This window comes from Dromiciops gliroides, chromosome 2 (assembly GCF_019393635.1).
Source record: "Dromiciops gliroides isolate mDroGli1 chromosome 2, mDroGli1.pri, whole genome shotgun sequence".
Taxonomy (NCBI): domain Eukaryota; kingdom Metazoa; phylum Chordata; class Mammalia; order Microbiotheria; family Microbiotheriidae; genus Dromiciops; species Dromiciops gliroides.
Genome location: NC_057862.1, coordinates 527,725,222 through 527,752,180, shown reverse-complemented (window position 1 = coordinate 527,752,180; position 26,959 = coordinate 527,725,222). Strand labels below are relative to the sequence as shown.

Below are 26,959 nucleotides of genomic sequence, written 5' to 3'. Positions count from 1 at the left end.
ATGTGATTAAAGCATCTTCTTTTTTAGTCATATATTTTAATTGCATCTTCTTTTAATTACAACTTCTCTGATGTAAACTTGTATGAAGTGCATTCTATACTTCTTATGTCTACCATTGTTTCTCTATTGCCTGTTTTTTGATCATCCAACTCACCCCCTTTTTCATTATATTTTAGAGTACAGGATTATATAACTAGTAGATAACTACATAATTGGAATAATTTTGCTATTAAAAACATGGTTGATATTTGTTTCAGTATGAATCCTGGAGTCATTAAAAGAACTGTTTCATCTCCCAAGTCAGTCCCTAGATTATGATTTACTTATAGTATATGTCCATAGATAGATAGACAGACAGATAGATAGATAGATGGATGGATGGATGGATGGACAAATGTATGTTAGACAGACAGATAGAGATAATATCCAAGATTTATATACAACTGTATATATATATATATATATATATATGCCAGAGAGTTCCAGAAAAAATATTACTTCTGCTTCATGGAGTACACTAAAGCCTTTGCATGGGTCACAAAAAAATGTGGCAAGTTCTCAAAGAGATGGGAGTACCAGAGCATCTTATTTTTCTCCTAAGGGACCTGTATGAGGGTCAAGAAGCAACAGTTAGAAGAGAACATGAAACAATTCATCAGTTTAAGTTGAAAAATGAGTATGACTAGACTGCATATTGTCACCTTATTTAACATATGCAAAGTACATCATGAGAAATGCCAAGTTAGATGAATCAAAAGCTGTAATAAAGTTTACCAGGAGAAATATCAACAATCTCAAATATGCAGATAATAGCACTTTGATGGTAGAAAGTGAAAAATTAGGAAGCCTCTTGATGAGGGTAAAAGAGGAAAGTATAAAGCTAGCTTCAAGCTAACATAAAACAAACAAAAACACCTAAGATCATGGCATGTAGTGCCATCACTTCTTGGCAAATAGAAGGAGAAGACACGAATGCATTGTTACATTTTCCTTTCCTGGGCTGAAAGATCACTGTGGATGTTGACAACAACCATTAAAATAAGACACTTCCTCCTTGGAAAGAAAGCTATGGAAAATCTTGAAAGTATACTAAAAAGCAGAGACATCACCTTGTCAACAAAGGTCTATATAATCAAAGCTGTTTTTTCCAGTAGTAAGGTATGACTCCAAGAATTGGACTATAAGGAGCACTGCAGAATCAATGCTTTGTTTTTTTTTCAGGGCAATGAGGGTTAAGTGACTTGCCCAGGGTCACACAGCTATTAAGTGTCAAGCATCTGAGGCTGGATTTTAACTCAGGTCCTCCTGAATCCAGGGCTGGTGCTTTATTCACTGTGCCACCTAGCTGTCCCCAGAATCAATGCTTTTGAACTGTGGTGCTGGAAAAGACTTTTTAGAGTCCCTTGGATGGTAAAGAAGATCAAATCAGACAATACTTAAAGAAATTAAGTGCGGCTACTCACTAGAAGTCAAATCCTGAAGATGAAGCATAATCAGAAGACAGAACTCACTGGAAAACACCCTGATGTTAGGGAAGATTGAAAGCAAAAGGAGAATGAGACAGCAAAGGATGAGATGGATAGGTAGTGTCATGAAAGCAATGAATGTGACTTTGGACAGACTCTGGGAGATAGTGGAATATAGAAGGACCTGGTTTGCTATAGTACATAGGGTTGCAAAGGGTTGAACATCACTGAACATATGAGCAACAATTTGTGTGCATGTGTGTTTGTGAATGTTTGTGTAAAATATCATAGGCATTGCCTCATTTTTTGTTTTCAGTACAATGATAACAAGTATTAATGATAATTATGTTAGCAAGCATAATAATATAGATATATCATAGTGTAGTGGATACAGTGGTGAGATTGGGGTCAAGAAGACTTTCTTTGAAACTTACTACTTGTGCGGCCTTAAATAGTCACTTAACCTCTCTTGCCTTCCATTTCTTCATCTATAAAACAAGGGACTTGGTATAGATGACCCCAAAGTTTCCTGCTAGCTATAAGACTATGAACCTATAGTCCTAGAATACAGAAGTGCATGAAATTGGGAAACAGGAAATAAGCATAGGAATTCTGACTTAGACATTAATTAGTAATGAGACCTTGGGAGACTCACTTCATTATCTTATCCCAACTATTTAATCTGTAAAATAAAGGGATTAGGCTTGGTGATTCAGCTTCAAATTGTCTATGATTCTATTATTCTAAGCAAGTCATCTACTATTATGAAAGAAGTCAGAGATAAGTCCATTCAGACTTCTTAATCCTAGTTCCTTGAGTAAATGACATTGACTTAAAATTGTGAAAACAAAGTCCTCCAATCTAGCTTTTGAATTCCATTCTCTGGGTTCAATTGTCTTTCATCAGACAGTTTTTTAATCTCCTTTTCCATTTGGCTTTTCAAACTGCTGACTTTTTTCTCTTGACTCTCCTGCATCGCTCTCATTTCTCTTTCCATTCTTTCCTCCCTTTTTCTACATCTTCTTTCTATTTCTCCAACTTTCTCTTCAAAGTCCCTTTTGAGAAATTCCATGGCCTGAGACCAGTTCATATTTTTCTTGGAAGCTTTGGGTGTTGGAGCTTTGACCCTGTTCTTATTTTCTTCTTCTGAGGTTGTATTGTGGTCTACCTTACCCCCAAAGAAGTTTTCGATGGTCTTCTGCTTTCTCTGCCTACTCATCCTGGTTTACTATTTCTTGGCTTTTAACTCCTTCTTAAAGTGTAGCTCTGCTTCCAGGACACCCTGTTCGAGCTACAGCGTTGCCCAGGGGGTGATTGGGCTTCTTCTCAGCCTGACTGGCCTCTCTTTTATTTGATTTTAAACTCTCCACTGGGGGAAGGTGGGGGCTGTTTCTTGGCTTCACTCCTGTTCCCAGCTTCAGAGGGTCCCAGGTATTTTGGTTTGAGGGGGGGGCCGGTTTTAATTTCACCTGACCTCTTCTCTGATCCAGAGAGAACCTCAATCCTACTTACTAAACAACCAACCAGCAAAGCTTTCTGTGGTGTGGTTCTTAGCTTTGATGTGCCTGCTCCTCTGCTACCCACCTGGGCCTCCTGCCTCTCAGGATTTCTTCCTGGTTCCCCCCAGTCCACTGCTACCTCTTCCCTGCACTTACCCCCCCCCAAAACTGTTCAACCCAACTGTGAGAGCTCAGTTCCAGAAGATGTTGGTGCTACAGCCGATTCAGAGACACTGGGGCAAATTCCTCAGGTGGGTGGTATCTGGTGTGTCAGCCCGATTGCGGGGTTAGTCTTTATTTATGGCCCAGCACAGCCCCCTGAAACCTATCTATAGCTGGAGAAAACTCTCAGCCTGTATTTCTGTGTGTTTTTCTGCTCCAAGGGTTCTTTTATTGCTATTTTTTGGGGTGATTGTATAAGGAACTCTGTGCATTTAATGTCTTTCCTCCACCATCTTTGGTTCAATTGTCTTTCAAAAAAAAAGGGGGATAAGGGGAATTAATCATATGTCCCAAATGGAAAAAGAAGAGAGAAGGGAAAGCAGCAACAAAGAAAATGAATAACAAAGGAAACACACCTGACATCTTTGCTTCTTACACTTCTGTCGCCTCCTTGATCCCTTTGTTCTTGAGATATTGCTATATTGATGTGTGAATCTGTAACACTATTATTTCTTGTTTGAGGAACATTTGTAACTTAGCTATTTCTTGTCACTGTAGCTCCTAAAACTTAAAATGAATAAAAAAAGTGTATTTACACAAAAGGAACTGGGTAAAGTTCTGGAGAAAGGTTCCCATTACTCAAGAAGCAAATTCTTTTTAAAAAGAAAGCTCAGAAAATCCATGTATTGTTCATTTCTTGACAAGGGCATGTTATGCTTCCCTAAGATCCTCTTTGTAGTCTCATCACAGGGTTAAACTGACTGCATTACTAGAGGGTTGTCACTTGACAATGGTTCCTGCTTTTAGCATGGGGGATGTGAGTAGGCCTCTAAGAACAGTTGAATTGTTTAGGTGGAAGGGTTACCTAAAAAGCAGAAGCTGAAATTGATACAAGAATGGCGCTTAGATTGTGGGAATCACATGATTTTGAAGCTTTACTTTCAATTTTCAAAGAAGTTCAAGGTAACTTTAGATCCACTTTCTCCTTATAGCCCTAAGAGAATGGGGGCTTTAATACTTCCAGAGTTTGTTTTATCAAGGTAATGATAGCAATGGTAGTCCAATATGATTTTCATTTGTCATCGGAGTCCCTGTTGATAAAGAAGAACCATTTCTATCAACACAATTCATTACCTCCTATGATTTACTGACACTAGTATAATTAATTCTACCAGTACTGAAATTGTCCCAAGGATACTATCACCACTATGACTCATAATGATACTAGTACACCATGTTATCATGTACAATTCTATTATTACAATACTACTACCACCACCAATAATAGGGTGACAACTACAACTATCTTACTACTACTACTACTACTACTTATTACTACCATCACTGAGACCGCTGCTGCTGCTTTAGTAACAGTAATAAAGGCAAATATATTTCTCCATTAAAATATATTTTCTTTAATTCAAAACTTATCAACCACCAAATGAACTGAACATTTTCATATACAAAGTAAAACAGGAAAAGAAAATTACACATCAAAATTCAACTCTCTATTATATGCAGCTTCTTTTTCCTTTTAAGTATACGATAAATTTGACATATAACTGTGAAAGCTGTTCAACTTGCCTGTTACTCTCTGTACCTTCTCTTATCTTTTGTGCATTAAAAGTATGCTTTCTTGATTTTCTTTTCTTTCTTGGAGAGGCAAGGGAAGGAGAATGGGCAACTCTGTTGATACCCTTCCTCTTTCTCAGCTCCCTTTTGCCCAGTTAAAAATAAATTCATGCATCATCAAATAAAACAAATTTTTGTGTTAGACATGTTCAAAAATGTATGTTTCAACCTATGCCTTGAGTTTTCCTTATTTCTCTGCCGGGAAATGAGTAGTATGCTTCCTCATTTGTCCTCTGGAATCATGGTTGGTCACTGCATTGAACAGAGTTCTTAAATCTTTCAAAGTTGTTTTCCTTTACAATATTGCTGTTATTGTATCTATTTTTCTTTCTTTTTCTTACTTCATTCCACATCAATTCATACAGGCCTTCTAGGGTTTTCCTGAAACTGTCTACTTCTGATTTCTTATAACATGATAATGTTCCTTTATGTTTATATGCTACAACTTACATAGAAATTCCTCAATTGATGGGGACCTTCTCAATATCTAGTTTTTGACTATAACAAAAAAGAGTAGTTGTAAACACTTTTACATATGGATCCCTTTCCTCTTTCTTTGATCTCTTTGGATTATACATCTATTAGTGAGGTCACCTATGAGATCATAAGATAGGTTTGCATTGGTTATTTGGCAGGGGGGCATAGTTCCATATTGCCATCCACGAGGATTAGAATAATCCACCAACAATGCAATAATATGTCTGTTTTCTTGCACCCATTCTTGCAGGTATCATTTTCCTCCTTTGCTATTATATTTGCCAGTCTGATGGGTTTGAGGTAAAACTTCAGAGGCTTTTTTAATTTGCATGTAGATGGCACAGAGCCAGGCCTAACTCCAGAAAGATTCATCTTCCTGAGTTCAAATCTGGCCTCAGACATTTAGCAGCTGTGTGACTTTGGGAAGGTCACTTAAACCTGTTTGCCTCACTGTTCTGTAAAATGAACTGGAAAAGGGGGAAAAGGAAATGGTAAAACACTAATATATTTGCCAAGAAAACCCCAAATGGGGTTACAAAGAATGTCTAAAAAAACTAAACAAAAAAAACAAATATCAGCGACTTTATGTTTTTTTGTTTGGTTGGTTTGGGGTTTTTTGCAGGCAATGGGGGTTAAGTGACTTACCCAGGGTCACACAGCTAGTAAGTGTCAAGTGTCTGAGGCCAGATTTGAACTCAGGTACTCCTGAATCCAAGGCCGGTGCCTTAACTGCTACACCATCTAGCTGCCCCTGACTTTATGATTTTTTTTTTTTTTTTGCTGGACAATGGGGGTTAAGTGACTTGCCCAGGGTCACACAGCTAGTAAGTCAAGTGTCTGAGGCCGGATCTGAACTCAGGTCCTCCTGACTCCAGGGCCGGTGCTCTATCCACTGCGCCACCTAGCCGCCCCCTACTTTATGATTTTTAAAACACTTTTAACAATCTTTGATTAGAATTATAGAATCTGAGTGTTGTGATTCAATTTACACATCAACTAATTTCATTTTCCATCTGAAAAAAATGCATCTTCTCAATAGAAAGCTTCTAGGCTGTAATTCCAGTGATGGTCAGCTTATTTGATCTACCTAACAACTCTGTGAGGTAGAGACTACAAGTATAATTATCATTAGAATATAAGCCCCTTGAGGTTAGGAGTTGTCTATATTCTTTCTGGTCATACTGGACTAGTTTCTGTTTCTTAATCTCTTTTGCCTCAGCCTCCAGTCTTTCCTGGCTACTTGGGACTTACTTTCTCCTAATTGTATCCAATTGAAACCTCTTCCTTTAAGACAAACTCAAATGCTATTTCTTTCATGAAATTTCCCTTAATCCTACCAGCCAGGTGTATTCTTACATCACTCATAATTCTTGCAGCACTCTTATTTGACTTTGACACACTTCCATGAAGCGCATTTATTTTATTTATGTGTTGAGGCATTTTAGTGTCATAATGGATAAAACATTGGACTTGGAATGAGGAAGATAATTTGATTCCTACCTCAGAAACTTAAGAACTATGTAACCCTGGACAAGTCACTTAATATCTCTCATTCTCAATTTCTTCATTTGTAAAATGGAGAAAATGATAGCATCTATTTGATATGGTGGGAAATGGGGTACGGGTTGGGGTTCTTAGGAATTCCTCTTTAAAGAATTACACCCTCTTGCACACAAAACTTAGAATAAGGTGATAGTTTATTTAGGAGCAAGGGAAGGGAAGGGTGGGGGGAGGGAAACCATGAAAGAAATCCTTGGACTTTTCATGGGGAGATTTGGCATAAAGCACATGACTCAGAGGTACCAAATCTCCTCGAACAGGAGACCGGAAGGTACTTTTATAGAGGACTGATGGGGGTGGCCCATCTGCCCGTGAAAAGTTCCTTTAGTCAAGGTGGACCATCCCCCACTGGTGGTAGCTGGGGGAATTGGGTGAGGAGTGGAGGGCCATCCCCCACTAGTAGTGACTAGAGGAATTGGGTGAGGGGTGGCTAGGGATCCCTCTTCAGGACACAAAGGCCGCAGCCACACCCAAACTTATCTCCCCAGGGTAAGGGAGACCAGAATGAAGGGTAGGAATCCCAAGCTAGCTCAGTCCGATTTGGTTCCTCTAGGCGTTATCTGTCCTCTGGTTTAGTTTCTCAAGGAGAAGATTCCTCGGTGTGCCCCAGAGAAATTCTGGGGTGATCTGCGCCCCATGACATATTACTCACAGGAATGTTGTGAGGATCAAATTAAATCATATATTTGATATGCTTCACAAAACAGAGTACCACATAAGTGATAATTATTTATTATTATTATTCTCTCTTCCTGCCCCCATTACCTCCCATTAGATCTTCCTTCAGGGTGATATCCTTGAGGGCAGGATCTTTGTCGCGATTGTAGTTTTCATAGTTGTAGCACAGTACTTTGAACATAGCAGGTGCTTTTTTAAAAAGTAATATACATTTTTATTTATAGTTTTGAGTTCCAATTTTTACCTCTCCTCTCCCATCCCTCTCCTCTCCCTGAGGCAGTAAGGAATCAGATATGGGTTATACATATACGATTATGTAAAACATTACCCTATTAGTCATTTTGTAGGAGAAAACTTGAATAAAAGAAAAAAAATGATAAAAAGTGAAAAATTCCATGCTTCAATCTATGTTCCATCAATATCCATTTTTTCTTTGGAGATGGATAGTATGTTTTATCAATAGTCCTTTGGGATAGTCTTGTATGATTGTATTGTTTAGAATAGTTAAGTCATTCAGTTTTTCATCGAACAATATTTTTGTCTCTGTGCACAATGTTCTGGTTCTGCTCACTTCACTATACATCAGCTCATAAAAGTCTTTCCAGGATTTTCTGAAATCATTTTGCTTGTCATTTCTTATAGCACCATAATATTTCATCACTGACATCTACTACAGCTAATTTAGCCATGCCCCAATTGAAGGGCAGTCCTTTGATTTCCAATTATTAGCCACCATAAAAAGAGCTGTTATAAATAATTTTGCACAAATATATCTTTTCCCTATTTGAGGGATATCTTTGGTATATAAACCTAGCAGTGGTATTGCTGGATCAAAGGGTATGCACAGTTGCATAGTCCTTTGGGCATAGTTCCAAATTGCTTCACAATTCCACCAACAGTAGATTAGCATCTCAGCTTTCCCACATCTCTTCCAACATCAAATATTTTCTATTTTTGTTATATTTGCCACTGCTACATGTGAGGTGATACCTCAGAGTTGTTTTAATTTGCATTTCTCTTATCAATAGTGATCTAGAGTATTTTTCATATGGTTATAGATAACTTTGATTTCTTTGTCTGAAAACTGCCTGTTAATATCCTTTGACCATTTATCAATTGGGGAATGACTTGTATTCTTAAAGAATTGACTCAGTTCTCTATATAATTCAGAAATGAGGCCTTTATCAGAAATATTTGTTTCAAAAATTCTTTCCCAGTTTTCTCTTTCCCTTGTAATCTTGGTTACTTTAGTTTTGTTTGTGCAAAATATTTAATTTTATATAATTAAAATGACCTTATTTTACATTTTGTTTCACTCTCTATATCTTCTTTGGTCCTAAATTCTTCCTCTGCCCATAAATCCGACTGATAAATGATTTCATACTTTCTTAACTGGCTTATAATATCATCCTTTATGTGTAAATCATCTACCCATTTTGACCTTATTTTAACATACAGTGTGACAGACATTTTGGTCTATAGCTAGTTTCTACCATACTGTTCTCCAGTTTTCCCAGTAGGTTTTGGCAAATAATGAGCTTTTGTTCTAAAAGCTAGGGTCTTTGCTTTTATCTTATACTAGATTACTATAGCCATTTACTATGTTTTAATTTGTACCTATTCTATTCCACTGATCTACCTCTCTATTTCTTAGCCAGTACCAGATTATTTCAGTAATTACCACTTTATAATACAGTTTGAGATCTGGTATTGCTAGACCACCTTATTTTGTATTTTTTATTGATACCCACAATATCCTTGAAGGTTTTTTTTTTTCAGATAAAAAGTTGTTATTTTTTTCTAGCTCTATAAAATATTTTTGATAGTTTGGTATAGCACTAAATAAATAAACTTAGGGTTATAATTTTTATTATATTGGCTAGGCTATGAGCAATTAATGTATTTCCAATTATTTAGATCTAACTTTATTTGTGTGAAAAGTGTTTTGTAGTTCTGGTCATATAGTTCCTGGTATTGTCTTGACAGTTAGACTCCCAAATATTTATATTGGCCCTGGTTGTTTTAAATGGAATTTCTCTTTCTATCTGTTGTTGTTGGACTTTGTTGGTAATATATAGAAATGCTGATGATTTATGTGGGTTTATTTTGCATCCTGCTACTTTCCTAGGGTTGTTAACAATTTAAAGTAGCTTTTTAATTGATTCTCTAGGATTTTCTAATAACATCATATCATCTGCAAGGAGTGATAGTTTTGCTTCCTCATTACCTATTCACATTTATAGTTATGATGACTATTTTTCTCCATGCTATTTTTCACTTCTTTATCCCCCTCAACTCTTACACCCCCCAACCTTTCCCTCCTCACAAGTGTTTAACTTATGATCATGACCTTCCCCAATATCCCCTCCCTCGTATCAGTCCCCCTCCCCCTTCTATTAACCCCAACCCTTTTTTAACTTTCTTATAGGGTAAGATAGATTACTATATCCAACTGTGTGTGTTTGTTATTCCCTTTTTGAGCCAACTTTGATGAGAGTAAAGTTTAATCTTTGCCTGCCAACCCCCACCCATATCTTCCCCTCCATTATGATAGTTCTTTGATACTTCTTTGTGTGTGGGGGGGGCACAATTCACCCCATTAAATTTCCCCCTCCTTCTTCCATGCAATGTTTTTTTAAACCTTTATTTTGTTTTTTGAGTGTCGTCCCATCAATGTCACTTTATAACCATGCCCTTTGTCTATATATATACTCCTAATTATTCTTATAATAAAGTTGCCTTACAAATATTATATTATTACATAGAAATATATACAGTTTAACTTTATTGAATTTCTTACAGTTTTTCTTGTTTCTTTTTTTACTTTTTATGTTTCTCTTAAGTCTTATATTTGGAAGTCAAATTTTTTATTCAACTCTGACCTTTTAATCAGAAATGCTTGAAAGTCCTCTATTTCATTAAATATCAATTTTTTCCCCTTAAAGAGTATATGAATTTTGATGGGTAGGCGATTCTTGATTGTAAATCTAACTCCTTTGCCTTTTGGTATATTGGATTCCAAGTCCTGTGATTTTTTCATGTGGAAGCTGTTAAATCCTATGTTATTCTGACTGTAGCTCCACAGTATTTGACTTGTTTCTTTTTAGCTGCTTGTAATACTTTTTCCTTGATCTGTGAGCTTTGAAATTTGACTATGATGTTCTAGGGAGTTTTCATTTTGGTATCTCTTTCAGACAGTGATGGGTTTATTCTTTCAATTTTTATTTTTCCCTCTGTTTCTAATATATCAGGACAGTTTTCTTTGATAATTTCTTGAAAGATATTATCCAAGCTTTTTAAAAAAATTATTTATTTGTCATGGCTTTCACATAGTCCAATAATTTGGGGGCGGGCAGGGCAATGAGGGTTAAGTGACTGGTCCAGAGTCACACAGCTAGTAAGTGTCAAGTCTCTGAGGCCGGATTTGAACTTAGGTCCTCCTGAATACAGGGCCAGTGCTTTATCCACTGTGCCACCTAGCTGCCCCCCAATAATTCTTTTTTTTAAAAGAAAGACTTTATTCACAACAAAGAAAATAAATAGCATCAACACAGAACAGACCACTGAGAGTTACAAAGCTGTGTGACAAACTAGCCATGTGGGACACTTGGTTGTCAGTGTCCATACATCAGAGGAGAAAGTCATGGACTAATTAATAAGAACCAAAGGTTCTTAGAGCTAGCCAGTAAAGAGAAACTTGTGACAAAATCAGTAGAAAATGGCCACGGTTATATTAGATTTCTAATGAAGACAACAACCTTCCATCCAAGCAGGGAAAAGGGAAAACAGCTCTGCTAAATAATTGAAACACATCCCACCCCAATTTTCAAAGCAACTTAGCCCTTAAAGCTTATGAACTAAGGAAATGCTTATTTGTGTGTGTTTTTTTAAACATTAGTATTAAGCCAACTTATGCTATTTATGATTTTCTTAGGCTAACATTACATTTTGCTTTTTTCATTTGGTGGCCTGGCCTGGGACAAGGAAAGAGCATTTGCCAGGATGACACTCAATGTGGATGAGCTAGATGCAGCTACCCCAGCAGTGACTGGAGAGGATGATACTATGGAACATTCTAAGCCCTCCACAAGACAATACACATGTCAGTGTGCTTCCAGACACAACAAAAAAGTTGGTACTCTAGTTTCTTCTTAAAAGAGCTAAGTCAGGGCAGCTAGGTGGCGCAGTGGATAGAGCACTGGCCCTGGATTCAGGAGGACCTGAGTTCAAAGCCAGCCTCAGATACTTAACACTTACTAGCTGTGTGACCCTGGGCAAGTCACTTAACCCCAATTGCCTCACTTAAAAAAAAAAAAAAAGAGCTAAGTCAATGAAAATCAAAGGGGTGAATGGAAGGGGGCGGGGGGGGTGGGGAATGGCATGGAATGGTGGCCTACAAGCCAATCACATGGTCCCGTTGTATTATACACCTGAGCATGGCAGGGGGGAAGAGATGATGGAAGTAAGGTGATAAGGGAACCAGCACCTTAAAGGAGATATTCTTTGTTCCCACTTTGGTGGCCATAACACTTGAATTTTGCTTTCGCGTTTGGTGTAATATTAATGAATGAAAGAAGAGATATCAGGCAACTGAGTCAGGTATCTGCCAATGTAATTTTCTAGATAAATTAGTGGAAGGGGAAAATCAGCCTCTATGTACTGTAGTGATGCCTCAAAAAATGAAAACAAGGAACCTTCACAACCAGAAAATCTATTTGTTATGTGCCTGCAAAAGGGGAAGAGATTGACCTCAATAGATACTGGTCTTTTTCATGATCTGCAGGAACTCCTGTTCACTGACTTCTCCATCTCGATCAGCTTCATCAATCATTTCCTATAGTTCCTCATCAGTGAGATTTTCCCCTAGCTCTCTGGCCACACGTTTTAAGTTCTTGAAGGAGATTTTTCCAGTTTCATCATCATTGAAGAATCTGAAAGCCTTCAGAATTTCTTCTTTGGTATCCTTTTCAGCCATTTTTTGAGTCATCACAGCCAAGAAGTCATTGAAATTGATTTTCCCTGTCCCTTCCTTGTCAATGTCAGATATTTTTTTGATCTCTTCTTTCTTGGGTTCGAAGCCCAGAGCTCTCATGGCCACATTGATCTCCTTAACATCTATTGTCCTGGTTCCATCTGTATCAAAGAGATCAAATGCCTCTCTAATTTCTTGTTTCTGGTCCTCTGTGAGTTCGGGTTTGGATCCCATCTTCTTTTTTGGGGGGGGGGCGGAGCCCAGGTTTGGCTTCTTGATGGTACTGGCCCCAATAATTCTTATAGTTATCTCTCTTGGTTCTATTTTCTAGGCTAGTTGTTTTTCCAAAGAGAAATTTCACATTTTCTTGTATTTTTTTTTTACTTTTTAAATTTTCTTTTATTGTATCTCTATGTCTCATAGAGTCATTAGTTTCCATTTGTTCAATTCTAATTTATTTTTTGCAGGGCTATGGGGGAGGGGTTAAGTGACTTGCACAGGGTCACACAGCTAATAAGTGTCAAGTGTCTGAGGCTGGATTTGAACTCAGGTACTCCTGAATCCAGGGCCGGTGCTTTATCCACTGAGCCACCTAGCTGCCCCTCAATTCTAATTTTTAAAGAATTATTTTCTTCAGTTACCTTTTGCACTTCCTTTTCCAATTGGATAAATCTGTTATTTTAGGGAATTACTTTCCTCAGCAAATTTTTGTATTTATTTTCCATGGTTCTCTTGCGTTACTTTTATTGCTTTCCCCAATTTTCCTTCTACTTCTCTAATTTGCTGTTTAAAGTCCTTTTTAAGCTCTTCTAGGAGTTCTTGGGCCTGAGACTAATTTAAATTTTTCTTTGAAGCTTTACCTGTAGACATTTTGTTACTATTGTTCTCCTCTATGTTTATGTCTTGATTATTCCTATCACCATAGTTACCATCAATAGTCAGGCTTCTTTTTCTTTTTTTTCTTTTTATTTTTTTGGGGGGAATGGTTTGTTCATTTTTGTGCCTTTTTTGTGCCTTGATGTTTTTATGAGCGAGTCAAGCTCTATTCCTGTGCTTTCCCATTTTTTTGTGCCAAGGCTCTGGGTCTTACTGGTTGCTTTCTCTGCAGAGTAACTTTCACTTCTGATTGGTATTGGGGAGTTAGTCCTCTCTTTTGGCTTCCCCTGGGTGTGGGCTGGCCTTCTCCAGGGGTGGTATCCTGGTTCTGGGTTGCAAAAGTTATCAAAGTCTTTCTGGTGACTGACCCTGGAGGAGTAATCTTCTTGTTTGGCCCCAGGGGTGGTGCTCTGCTTCTGAGTTCCTCTGTTAGCAGGCCCTAGAGGAGTAATTTTGTTTCCAATCTGCCCAAGTATGTGTGTGTATGTGTGTGTGTGTGTGTGTGTGTGTGTGTGTATATGTGTGTGTGTGTGTGTGAGGGAAATCCTGCTGTTGGGTTGCTATGGTAACCGAGTCCCTCTGCTAGCAGGCCCTGAAAGGGTAATTTTGTGGCAGATCTGCTGAGGGTTGGAGCCCCCAGATGCTGGTTTGCCCAGGAAACTCTCTCTCTGATGGGAGGTTCCAGAGGCAGGAACTTGATGTTGACCAGTCTGGGGTGGGTCTTCACTGCTGGTCAGCAATGGGGTTAAGGTCTCCCTAGTGGTCTGTGGCAGCTGTGGGGTGACTGGTGAGGGTCCATAATATGCTGACCAGACTGCTCACCTGCCCAGGGAGCTACAGGTTTGTAGATGGACAAGAACCTCAATGGTGATTTGTCCCAGGCTCATAGGCCTATTTGATGCCTCCTGTTGTGAGCCCAAGGGCTGCTGCTGCTGCTATTCCTGGACTTCACTTCCCTCCCACCCAGGAAAGACAGACCTTTCCTGCCAGGCTGGTAGGATGCTTCCATGCTCTTGGAGCGATTCAGAGGCAATTTTATATTGGTTTGGAAGGGAAATTTGGGAGAGTTCCAGAGGGTTGTTTCCTCACTTTGCCATCTTGGCCCCCGGAAGAATAGGTGCTTTAAAAATCCTAGATGAATAAGGTTTTGTGTGTCCAAACTGAAAAAGACCTTGAGAGTAATTCAATCCAGCCTACTAATTTCAGGAACTAGATAATTGAGGACTGCGGTGGGGGTTGGGGGCTAGGGGGTGGGGTGAGAAGAAAGAGAGGAAGAAAGACAGAAAAAGAAAAACAGAGAGACAGAAAAAGAGACAGAGAGAGAGAAACAGACATACACACACATAGAGTTTCTTAAAGTTACACAGTGAATAAGTATCATAGTGCCATTACAACTTTGGTCTCTTGACTCTATCACACCCTATGAATTAAAATTGAAGTTCTCTTACCTTTCCCAGAATCTTAGAATCATAGATAATAAATCTACATTCAGCTTTATGAATAAACCAGTCCCTTACAAAACAAACAAACAAACAAATAATGAAACTGAGGATCATAGAGAATTGACTTTTTCCAAGATTTACAGAGAGTACAAGTACAGTGGTTGAAGCTAGGGAGTTCAGCAATTCATTCAAAATACAATTTGATCCCTGATTTCTCAGGAATCATATCCTCACATCCAGTGCTCCCTGGTGCAGATATGTTACTATGGTTTCCTGTTAGATACTCCAATGGGGGAAGTGGTCTGTCATCTAGTAGACAAAGCAAGCCCAAAGTCCCAACATTTCTCTCTGAGGGATTAGGAATATTTCTTCACTAAGTTCTCAGTTTTGACAGGTCCCAAAGAGAGCCCTGTCATAACTAGAGTCTGCCTTCATCCATTCAATGCCCTTGGAGAAATTCCCTCCATGTCTTCGTTAAATTTTGTGTGTGTGTTTGGGCTGAATCAGCATTTTACAGCCTGCTGGCAAACTCAATCATATCTGAAAATGAGATTTTAAAAGAACAAGTTCTAGTAAATAATAAACTGATTCAGTGGCAAAATTAAGACTCTTAGATTCATAGAATTATAGAATCATAGAGTTGGAAGGGACCTTAAAGGTCATCCAATGAAGCACCTCTATTCAATAGATGAGGAAACTAAGGCTCAACAACATCCAGCATCCTGGACAAAGTCACATGATGAACTATTGTCAGTGCTTGGACTATAATCCAGAGTCCTAGTTTCTAGTCTAATAGCTTCTTTCAGTGAAAATATACAGAAAGTTAAATATATAGAATCTGTCCTTCCAATGAAGTTCTACCTTAATGACCCATTGTAGCACAGAGAATACTCTGATGTCTCATAGATTATATCAGCAGAGGACAAGCTCTTTTAGGTTTTAAAAAGCAAGAAAGTCTTAGATAAAGGCTAAATGATACAGTATGTGTCAGTCATCCTTGCTGAAAGTTGAAATGCTCCTGACCAGAAGATTTACTAATTGGTGAATTATTTAATCCACAGCACCTTAGAAGGACATCTTAATGTTTAAAAAAAAATTATCAATAGTTTTTATGTTACCTAAATGCTCCCCTTTGTCACCCTCTCCTCCAAGAGAAACATCCTATTTAATAAAGAACTGTTTTAAAAGGGGAAAAAAATAAGAAAGAGGGAAAAAATCAACAAAACTAATTAATAAATCAAAAAAAAAAAAATCTGAACATATATACAGTCTTCTATATTTGTGAACTCTCCACCCCTACGAAGGAATAAGGGAAGATGCCATTCACCTTTCTTTTAAGATGTTCAGATGGTTTCAATCTTAATTGGTGGGGAGAGTAAACACTGATGAAACCATACATGCTTGGGGTGGAAGTGGAACCCAACCCTGTAGTTATGGCAACACAGATCCAGTCCCAGGCTGGCCACCCAGACCTGGGTTGAGCCAACAAAGATCTAGCTCCAGGCTGGCCTCCCAGACTTAGCCAAGCTGACACAGATTCAGCCCCAAGCTGGCCACCCAGACCCAGCCTGAGCTGACACAGATCCAGCGCCATGCAGGCTGTGCCAGAGAAATTTGCCCCTGAGCCTCTGAATTGGCTGCAGCCCCAGCGTCTTCTGTAACTAAGCTCATGTTCTGGTGAAAGGGTCAAGCAGTTGGCCAGGGAGAAATGACAGGGCTCTCAGCTAAAGCTGAAGAGGAATTTGGTGGTTCTACCCCAGCTGAGAAGCAATCTTCAGTGGCAGTCCAGGTGGGGAAGGGGCACAGGCTACCCAGAGCTATCAACCACAGCAAACAAAATTTTGTTGCCTTGAAAAGAGTTTATGACCAAACAAGAGATAGAGAATATTATAAAATCCAAAATGGATGATTTTGATTACATTAAATTAAACATTTTTTGTACAAACAGAAGCAATGCATCCAAAATTAGAAGGGAGGCAGAAAGCTGGGAAACAATTTTTATGGCCAGTACTTCTGATAAAGGCCTCATTCCTAAAATATATAGGGAACTAAATCAAATTTATAAGAATCCAAGTCATTCCCCAATTGAGAAATGGTCAAAGGATATGACCATATGAAAAAGCTATCTATTCCCATATGAAAAAATGCTCTAAATCTCTAATGATTAGAGAGATGCAAATTAAAACAACTCTGAGGTACCCCCTGACACCTATCAGATTGGCTAAAATGACAAAAAAGGAAAATAATAAATGTTGGAGAAGCTGTGGAAAAATTGGAACACTAATGCATTGTTGGTGGAGCTGTGAACTGATCCAACCATTCTGGAGAGCAATTTGGAATTATGCCCAAAGGACGATAAAGCTGTGCATACCCTTTGACCCGGCAATACCACTTTGGGGTCTTTTTCCCAAAGAGATCATGGAAAGGGGAGAGGGACCCACATGTACAAAAATATTTATAGCTGCTCTTTACGTGGTGGCAAGGAATTGGAAGTTGAGGGGATGCCCATCAACTGGGGAATGGCTGGACAAGTTGTGGTATATGAATGTAATGGAATACTATTGTGCTGTAAGAAATGATGAGCAGGAGTTCAGAGAAACCTGGAGGGTCTTGCGTGGGCTGATGATGAGTGAAATGAGCAGAACCAGAAGAACATTGTACGCAGTATCGTCAACATCGTGTGTTGATCTACTGTGATGGACTATATTCTTCTCACCAGTGCAATGATACAGAAGAGTTCCAGGGGACTCATGATAGAAGAGGATCTCCAAATCCAGAGAAAAAAAAGAACTGTGGAGTATAGATGCTGAATGAACCATACTATTTCTTTTGTTTTTGGTGCTGTTGTTTTTCTATTTTGAGGTTTTTCATCATTGCTCTGATTTTTCTCTTATAACATGACTAATGCAGAAATATGTTTAATATATATATAAAACACCTATATCAGATTACCTGCTGTCTAGGGGAGGGGGGAGGGAGGGGAGGGAGGTAGAAAATCTGAAATTGGAAAGCTTGTATAAACAAAAGTTGAGAACTATCTTTACATGTAACAGGGAAAAAATAAAATATTTTATTAAAAAAAAATTTGTTGCCTTGTTGAATAGCAAGTAGTTTGGGGTTTATTTACAGACAAGAGCACAGGCCAGGTGAGTGGAGAACTAGCCTCTCCTTAAATTATACCACCTGGAACCCCCTGAAAGTTAGGACAGTGTGTCCTGGAAGCAGTGCTCCACTTTAAGAAGGAATTAAAAGTCAAGATAGAGGATAGCAATAAGAACAGACAGAAAAAAATGCGGACCATAGGTAATTTCTTTGGTGACAAGGAAGATCAAATTACACCCTCAGAACAAGATAACAAAGTCAAAGCTCCTACATCCAAAGCTTCCAAGAAAAAATATGAATTGGTCTCAGTCCATAGAAGCATTCAAAGAGGACTTTGAAGATAAAGTAAGGGAGGTAGAGGAAAAAATGAAAGGGATGCAGTAAGGTCATGGGGAAAAAAAGTCAACAGCTTGAAAAGCCAAATGGAGAAGATCTCTGAGGAAAATAATTGCTTAAGAATTAGGATTGCACAAATGGAAGCTAATGACTTTATGAAAAACCAAGAAACAGTAAAGCAAATCCAAATGAATGGAAAATTAGAGGGCAATTTGAAATATCTCCATGGAAAAACAGCTGACCTGGAAAATAGATCCAGGAGAGATAATTTGAAAATTATTGGACTACCTGAAAACCATGATCAAAAAGAGAGCTTAGACATTATCTTCCAAGAAATTGTCAGGGAAAATTGCCCTGATATTCTAGAAGCAGAAGGTAAAATAGAAATTGAAAAAATCCACTGATCACCTGAAAGAGATCCCAAAATGAAAACTTCCAGGAATTTTATAGTCAAATTCCAGAGCTCCCAGGTCAAGGAGAAAATATTGCAAGCAGCCAGAAAGAAATAATTCAAGTACTGTGAAGCCACATTCAGGATATCACAAGATCTAACAGCTTCTATATTAAAAAATAGGAGGGCATGGAATATGATATTCTGGAGGGCAAAAGAATTGGGATTACAACCAAAAACCACCTACCCAGCAAAACTGAATGTAATCCTTCAGGGGAAAAAAGGGACTTTAATGAAAAAGAGGACTTTCAGACATTTCTGATGAAAAGACCTGAACAGAATAGAAAATTTGACTTTCATATACAAGACCCTAGAGAAGGATAAAAAGGTAAAAAGGAAAAAGAAATCATGAGGGATATTAAAAAGTTAAACTGGGGGCAGCTAGGTGGTGCAGTGGATAGAGCACCGGCCCTGGAGTCAGGAGTACCTGGGTTCAAATCTGGCCTCAGACACTTAACACTTACTAGCTGTGTGACCCTGGGCAAGTCACTTAACCCCAATTGCCTCACTTAAAAAAAAAAGTTAAACTGTTTACATTCCTACATGGGAGGATGATACTTCTAACTCATAAGAATTTTCTCAGTATTAAGGCAGATGATAGGAATAAATTTAGATAGAGGGCATAAGTGGGAATGGATTATGAGGGGATATCTGTGAAGCATTTATTTTTTGTTTATTGGTTTTTTTTGTGGTGTGGTCAGAGTTGGGTGGCATGCCTGGGGTCACAGAATTGATGAGTGGCTAGTGTCTGAGGCCGGATTTGGGTCCAGGGGTGATGCTTTGTCCACTGTGTCACCTAGCTGCCCCATGATAACATCTTTAGGTTACAATTGTGGGGGGGAGAGGATTACACTGAAGGAGGGGGAAGTGGAGAGGTATAATGGGGTGAAATCTCACATTAAAGAAGCAGGAAATGGCTTATGGAGTGGGGGGGGATGGGGGAGGAGTTGGGCAGTGAGTGTGTCTTACACTCATCAGAATTGGCTCAAAGTCCTTAGTTTCATCAGAGTTGGCTCAAGGAGGGAACAACATACACATTCAATTAGGTGGAGTAATCTATCTAACCCTGCAGGAAAGTAGGAGGGGAAGGGAATAAGGAGGGAGGGGAGGAAGAAGGGAGGGCAGAGTTGGAGAGGAGACAGTCAGAAGCAAAACACTTTTGAGGAGGGATAGAGTGAAAGAAGATAGAAAAGAGAGTAAATATCATGGGGAGGGAATAGGATGGAGGGAAACAGTTAATCATAGTAACTGAAAAAAATTTTGAAGCAGAGGCAAGAGTAATATAAGATGATGATTGATTTGATGGCTGGATGGATATTGATTGGATGAAGATGAGGATTGATAAGGATTGATTGATGAGAACTGATTGATGATGAAGATTGATTGATGAAAGTGATGGTTGATTAATGATGAGGAGAATTTATTGAGGATTGATGGATGATGATTGGTCAATGATGACAAAACATATGGTATTTACTTTGTGGCCTATTGTGAAGAAAATTCTTTGTCAAGTATAAGGTACTTTATAAATGTTATCTATTACTGTTGTTGCAAGAATCAACCTCATGGGTTTATTGTAAAGACATCTCTCTTTAAAGTACTATATAAATGCCATTTACTATTTTAAAAAATGATGAGCATGATGCTTTCAGAAAAACCTGGAAAGACCTACATGAGCTGATACAAAGTGAACTGTACTGTATACAAAATAACAGCAATATTGTAAGCTGATCTGCTGTGAACTCTGAAGGTCTTATGAAAAATGCAATCCATCTATATGTTGGTATCTGAATACAGATTGAAGCATAATTTTTTTGTTAGTACCTTTATCTGAAGTTTTGTTTTTGTCTGTTTTATTTCACAATCTGGCTAATGTGGAAATGTTTTGCATAACTGCTCATGTATAGCTTATATTGAAGTGCATGAGTTCTTAGAGGGGGTGTTGGGGAGGGAAGGAGATAATTTGGAACACAATGTTTTAAAAAATTGATGTCAAATTTTGTATTTTACATGTAATTTGGGAAAATAAAATTCTAAATATTGGGAAAAAAGAAATCATACATCCTTGAATCAATCAATCAACAATATTACCCTACAACAGTAAGGATTAGACACTCTACTAGGCACTGGGGATACAAATGCAAAGAATAAAGCAAGTTCTGTTCTCAAGGAAATTACCTTCTATTACAACAAATAATAAACAAATATAAGTTTGTACAGAACCAATATAAAGAGAATAAATACAAAGCACATAGGGAGGAAGGACACTAGCATTGGAAGGAAATAGGAAAGCTTCATATAGAGGTTGGTACTTGAGTGCATCTTGGAGGAAGATTATATGATATGGAAGTAAAGAGAGAATGCATTCCAGGTATGAGGAAAAGCTGGCAATGGAGTCCTGTGTGTTTTGATTTGGAGGCTTTTAAAAGTACAAGAAGGGGAATAATGCATAATGAGAGTGGAAAAATCTGTCAGGACAAGGTTGTAAAGACATTTAAAACCTAAACAAGGGCCTTATATATTGGATCCTGAAGACAATAGGGAACAGTCAACAATAGGAAGTCATTAAGTAATTTTTCATAGCAAAGCAAAGCTCAGTGGGACTCATTGAGCCCAATTTCACATCACAGAACTGAAGCTGATCCCTTCATTGTATTCTGGCTTGCTTAGACCATATCTGGAACAATCTAAGTTCCACATTTTAGAAAATTGAAGCATATGCAGAGGTCATTGACATATGACAATTAGTTGAAGGATATGATACGTTAAGCCTGAAAAAAAGAAAAACAAAGGATGTCATAAAAATTGCCTTCAAGTAGTTGGAATGTCACATGAGACAGGGACTAAACAATCTTTTTTATCCCCAATGAGCAGACCTAAGAGCAATGGGTAAAAGTTGCCAATAGTCAGATTTATGTTTTATGTAAGGAAAAAATATCCTTGTAATTAGAACTATTCCCAATTGGGATGAACTTCTTTGGAAAGTAATGGATGATCTCTCTCTCTCTCTCTCTCTCTCTCTCTCTCTCTCTCTCTCTCTCTCTCTCTCATTAGATGTTTTCAAATGAAAGCTGGTTAATCATTTGTCAGGAAGATGTAGAAGGGAATCTTTGGCCAGACATAGGTTAGGATAGAAGGACTTTGAAGTCATTTTGGACACTGAGGTACTTGGATAGCTTTTGGTGGTTGCTTGTTTTCATCATGGTTCTTGAATGGGTTTTGACTTTACTTCTTAAGTATATCTTTTCTTGCATAAGAGAAAAACTGAGGGTGTAGGTAGGGATGATCCCTGTGATCAAATACTTGAATGACTCTGATCTTAAAAAGGAATTTGATTTATTTTGTGTTTCTCCACTGGGGACAAATAGAGCCAGTGAGAGAAGTTACAAAGAGAGAAAATTTGAATCAATAAAAGAAGAGTATTTTTTTCAAATTTGAAACATTTTTTTAAATTTAAAATTCCAAATTTCCTCCCTCCATCTCCCTCTCCCCCTCCCTCCCTCTCTCTTTCTCCCTCTCTCCCCTTCCTTCCTCCCCTCCCTGAGGTGGTAACCAATCAGATATAGATTATCCATGTGCAATTATGTGAAACATTTCCATATTAGTCATTTTTTATAAGAATTGAATAATAGAAAAAATGAAGGTGAAAAAATATCATTCTTCAGTTTGTATTCAATCACTCAGTTCTTTCTCTGGAAATGGAGAGCATCCTTCACCATTAGTCCTTTAGGATATTCTTGGATCATTGTATTTATTACTGGCAATAGCTAAGTCATTCACAGTTAAGTAGACTTTTTTGTCAATTAGAATTGTCCTTCAATGAAATGGGTTGCCTTATCAGATAATGTATTCTCCCATTATTGGCAAACACAGAATGTAGCCGTTGTAGTCAACCCCAGAATTCACCAAGTCCTGACGAGATATTCTATACTTACAATCCCTTCAAGTGCTGCTCTACTGTTTGCTTAAAAACCATTAGTATGGCACAGCTCAATACCTCCCAAGGCAGCTCATTCTACTTTTACGTAACTAAAAAGTGACTCATTAACTTTTTACAAACTTTTCTAAAGCAAAACATAGCAAATATCACTTCTATAAAATATAAGCTCCTTTAAGGTAGGCACTATCTCATTTTTATATTTCTATCACAATGCCTGGCACAATGTAGATAATTAGAAAATATCTGGGGGGTTTTCTTATTATTTAACTGATTCCACATAATAACCCTTTAAAAAATTGAAGAGTTACGAGGGCCCTCAATTTTCTTCAAGTTAAAAATTTGCACTTTTTTCAATTAATGTTCATATATCACAATTTTCAGGATCTTGATCATCCATTTGGTTTCTTCAGTGTTCTAGTAGATTCCAGTAGTGTTCAGTGTTCAAACAGATGCTAGATGACTATCAACCAATCAATCAAAAAACATTTAATAACTGCCTACCCTATTATAGGCACTCAGCTCAGTATTTGGAATGTAGAGATAAAGCTCAAGCATGCTCTATTTCTAGGAGCTTTGAGTCAATTGGAGGTGGGACAACATGTAAACACAGAAATATTAGCAAAGTAAGCATCGGGTCATTTTTTGATGGAAGAGAGCACTAGAATATTAGGGGACTACTTTTCCTGGGGGCAGCTAGGTGGTGCAGTAGATAGACTGCTATGCCTGAAGTCAGGAATTCATTTTCTTGAGTTCAAATCTCTCCTCAGATAATTACTAGCTGTGTGACCCTGAGCAAATTATTTAACTGTCTTTGTCTCAATTTCCTCATCTGTAAAAATGAGCTGAAAAAGGAAATGGCAAACCACTCCAGTATCTCTGCAAAGAAAACCCCAAATAGATTAAGAAGAGTCAGACAAGACTGAAAATGACTGAACAATAACTTTAATTGGATGTTGTAGGAGGGAATTGTGTATCAGGTAGGTAGAATTAAACTAACAGACTTGAAAAGTTCCCCATGTGGGAGGCAACATGATACTGTGGGAAATGTGCTGGACTTAAAAACAGGGGACTCAGGTTCAAATCCTGACAGCCATTTGGCATCTTTTTAACCTTGGGTAATTTGCTTAATCCCTCTGGTACTGTTTCCTCATCTTTGAAATGAAGTGGTTTGACAACATAGCCTTTAAGATCTCTCCCGATTCTAAACTATGATCCTATGACACAAATGTCCATTGTTCCTAGGTGTGTCTCCTAGTCCCTTGTCCCAGAAAATTAAAAGGCACATAACCATCTAATCCATCCAATTCATTTTATAGATGAGGAAATTTAGGCTGAGAGAGATGAAATGAACTGCCCAAGTTGGCAGAGATCAAACTCAAGTTTAAATCTTCAAAATAAAAGTCTATTCTTCCTTTTATCATATCATTATTCTGTATTTCTTCTAGTTGGTAGAAACAATGACCATTCTCAGAACTAGTTTAGATAAAATCTACAAAAGCCTATTTCTCATTTAGTGTTTTTACTGATGAGAAGAAAAATGGCAAGTCCTCATAAAATATTATTTTAAAAATAGCACAGTTTTACCTTGGACTTAGTTCCAAGTTCTTTGATGAAAATGAATGAAAAAGTACACATTAAGGGCTTACTATATATTGTACAGTATGCTAAGCACCAATGATAAAAACAGAAAAGCAAAACAGCCCCTGCTATCAAGAAAGTCATATTCTAATAGAATAGACAATACCTAGAAGAATTTTTAATGAAAATAAAATAGAATGGCTCAGGGGTCCTTAGGACATATAAGCAAGGGAGATGATAATGCATCTTCTTTAATGTATTTCCATTGACAAAATCATATTTGTTTCTGATGATGGACTTGTTGACTGAACCGAGGACGTTTTTTGCGAAGTACTTTACTTTCCTAGTGTCAGTAGCTGGAGTTGCTGAGAAGTCAGGGACTGCTAAATAGAATATATAGAGGGGTTGTTTCCCTGGACAATGGCTTGGGGACAAGGCAAGAAGCAAGATCAGCAGTCTAGGAGCTACTTGTCCATCAGTGGCAGTAGGTAAGTAGTCAGGGCTGTTGGGGAGAGCCCCCTCTCCACAAAGCATGTTCCTCTTTTTGAGATGTCCCTTGTGGAAAAGGACAAGTATCTTTGAGGTCACTGAAGGGTCCATGCTATTCATAATCCTCTTGATCTCTGAATCCTGAACTGTCTTCATTAGGGAGTGGGGGGTCAAGGCAGTGAAGTGTTTTGAGCTGGCCTGCAAATTTTACTCCTGTTTATCCTTCTAAATGTCTTGCTCCTTCAGCCAGGCTGGCTTGTCCACTCTGAATATAGCAGTTGGTGGTGATAGTAGGCCATTTCTCCACAATGGTAACTCCCTTTGATGAAAGTTTCAATAGCAATAAGAGGAGAGTAATAATTCCTATTGTAATCTTCCAAAAATTTTAAGAGTATTATTCAAGATTCAATCTCAATTTTTCTGTATGCTAGTGAATGAAAGAAACATCATTTATTAAATGTCTACCATATTCCAAATTCTGTGTTTGATGCAGGTGATGCAAAAAATAAAAAATAAAATAAAATACTCTTTGCCCTCACAAAGCTTATATTCTATGGGGGGACAACATGTAGATTCATAAATATATGCAGAATAAACACAGGTTTTTGTGTTTGTTTTCTTCTGGGGGACTTAGTTGGTAGTTGCTGTGGGGTGGAGTGGATAAGGAAAAGCCTCATGTAGAAGACATCATTTGAATAGAATTGTGTAGGAAGCAAAGGATTATAAGAGGGTGGAGGCAAAGTCAGAATTCATTCTAGGCATGGATGATTTGCAGCACAAAGTTGTGGAAATAAGAGATGAAGTTCCTGGGTGAGGAACTATAAAGAAATCTGTTACATGTGTCATCATTGTAATTTCACTAAGAAGGAAACTTATAGGGAAGTAACTTATCCAGCTTTAAACAATTAATAATTGTTGGCATCAGGTTTTGTTCTAATCATTTAGTATAACTAGAGAAATAATTTTTTTTCAAACACCTCAAGCAGTTTAAGTAGTTGCTCTCATTTCAGCTTTAGTAGTTCTAATCATTATTGCCTCCCCTTTCCTTTCCCACTCCTCCACCAATCCTCTAGCTCTAAGAAGGATAAAGCAGCAAAAGTAGTGAATTATTTTTAAAAATCTTCTGCTGGAATCTTTTTTGCCTTTTGCTTTTTCTTATCACAAAGAGGTTTTTAACATTTTTCTATAGCTGACAATCTTACAATCACTAGTTAGCCCCACTTTATCCTTAGGGTACCTTCTGTGTGCTGAGAGCAAATCATTGCTAAGCAACATTTAGATAAGATGTAAGGCAGCTAGATGGCACAGTGGTTAGAGGATAGAGACTGAAACCAGGAAGACTTATCTTTCTGAATTCAAATCCGGCCTCAGCCACTTACTGGCTATATCACCCTGGGTAAGTCACTTAGCCTTGTTTGCCTCAGTTTCTTCATCTGTAAAATGAGCTAGAGGAGATGGCAAACCACTCACGTAGCTTTGCCATAGAAAATCTCAAATGGGTTCATGCAGAGTCAGACACAGATGAAAAATAAAAATAGATAAGTTGAGGTCCTTATACTCCTATAGTGCACTCTAGAGTGCAATAGACCCTATGATATAGACCATAAACTCAGGCAGTCAAATGGAAAGATGCACACAGAGTCAGGAAGACCTGAGTTCAAATCTAGTCTTAGATACTTACTGGCTGTTTGATCCTGGGCAAGTCACTTAACCTCTGTTTGCCTCAGTTTCCTCAACTGTAAAATGTGAATAATAATAGCACCTACCTCCCAGAGTTGTTATTAGCATTAAGTGAGATAATATTTGTAAAGTGTTCGACACATTTTAGGTACTTAATAAATTCCTGTTCCATTCCTTCCTTCTTAGAGGTCAACTAGTACAATCTCATTTTACAGAAGAGGAAATTGAGGTCCAGAGAAAGAAATGATTTGCCCTAAAGCACACAGTTAAGTCAGTTCTCCTAACTCTCAATCCAGGATTGACTCAACTATGCCATCTATGTGTGAGGGCAGTGGATCAATTTGTACCTGAGGGAAATGTCCCACATTCAATGTACATGCCCACTGTCCTTGTAACATGATTAATGTTCACCCCCCAGGCGCATAATGCCCATTCTGACTGTCAAAGCTTAAGGACACAAATCAGGAAAAATAGCAACAAATCATTCCTCCAAATAAAAAGGTCAACTGGTATTAAATTAGTTCATTTACAGAACTCATTGAAATTAGCAGTGTGTTCTTAAATTGCTTCTTGATTGAGGACATTTGCCTCATTAATCCTAAACAACTTCAGAAAACCA

The 26,959-nt window shown here is 37.9% G+C and overlaps 1 protein-coding gene across 1 annotated transcript; it reads right to left on the bottom strand.

Annotated features, from left to right (window-relative positions):
- Positions 1 to 12,308: 12,308 nt before the first annotated feature.
- Positions 12,309 to 12,680, bottom strand: LOC122743331 (centrin-2-like). The gene has a single exon (XM_043988200.1). It carries the CDS (start codon positions 12,678 to 12,680, stop codon positions 12,309 to 12,311), a length of 372 nt encoding a protein of 123 aa, XP_043844135.1.
- Between the last annotated feature and the right edge of the window lie 14,279 nt (positions 12,681 to 26,959).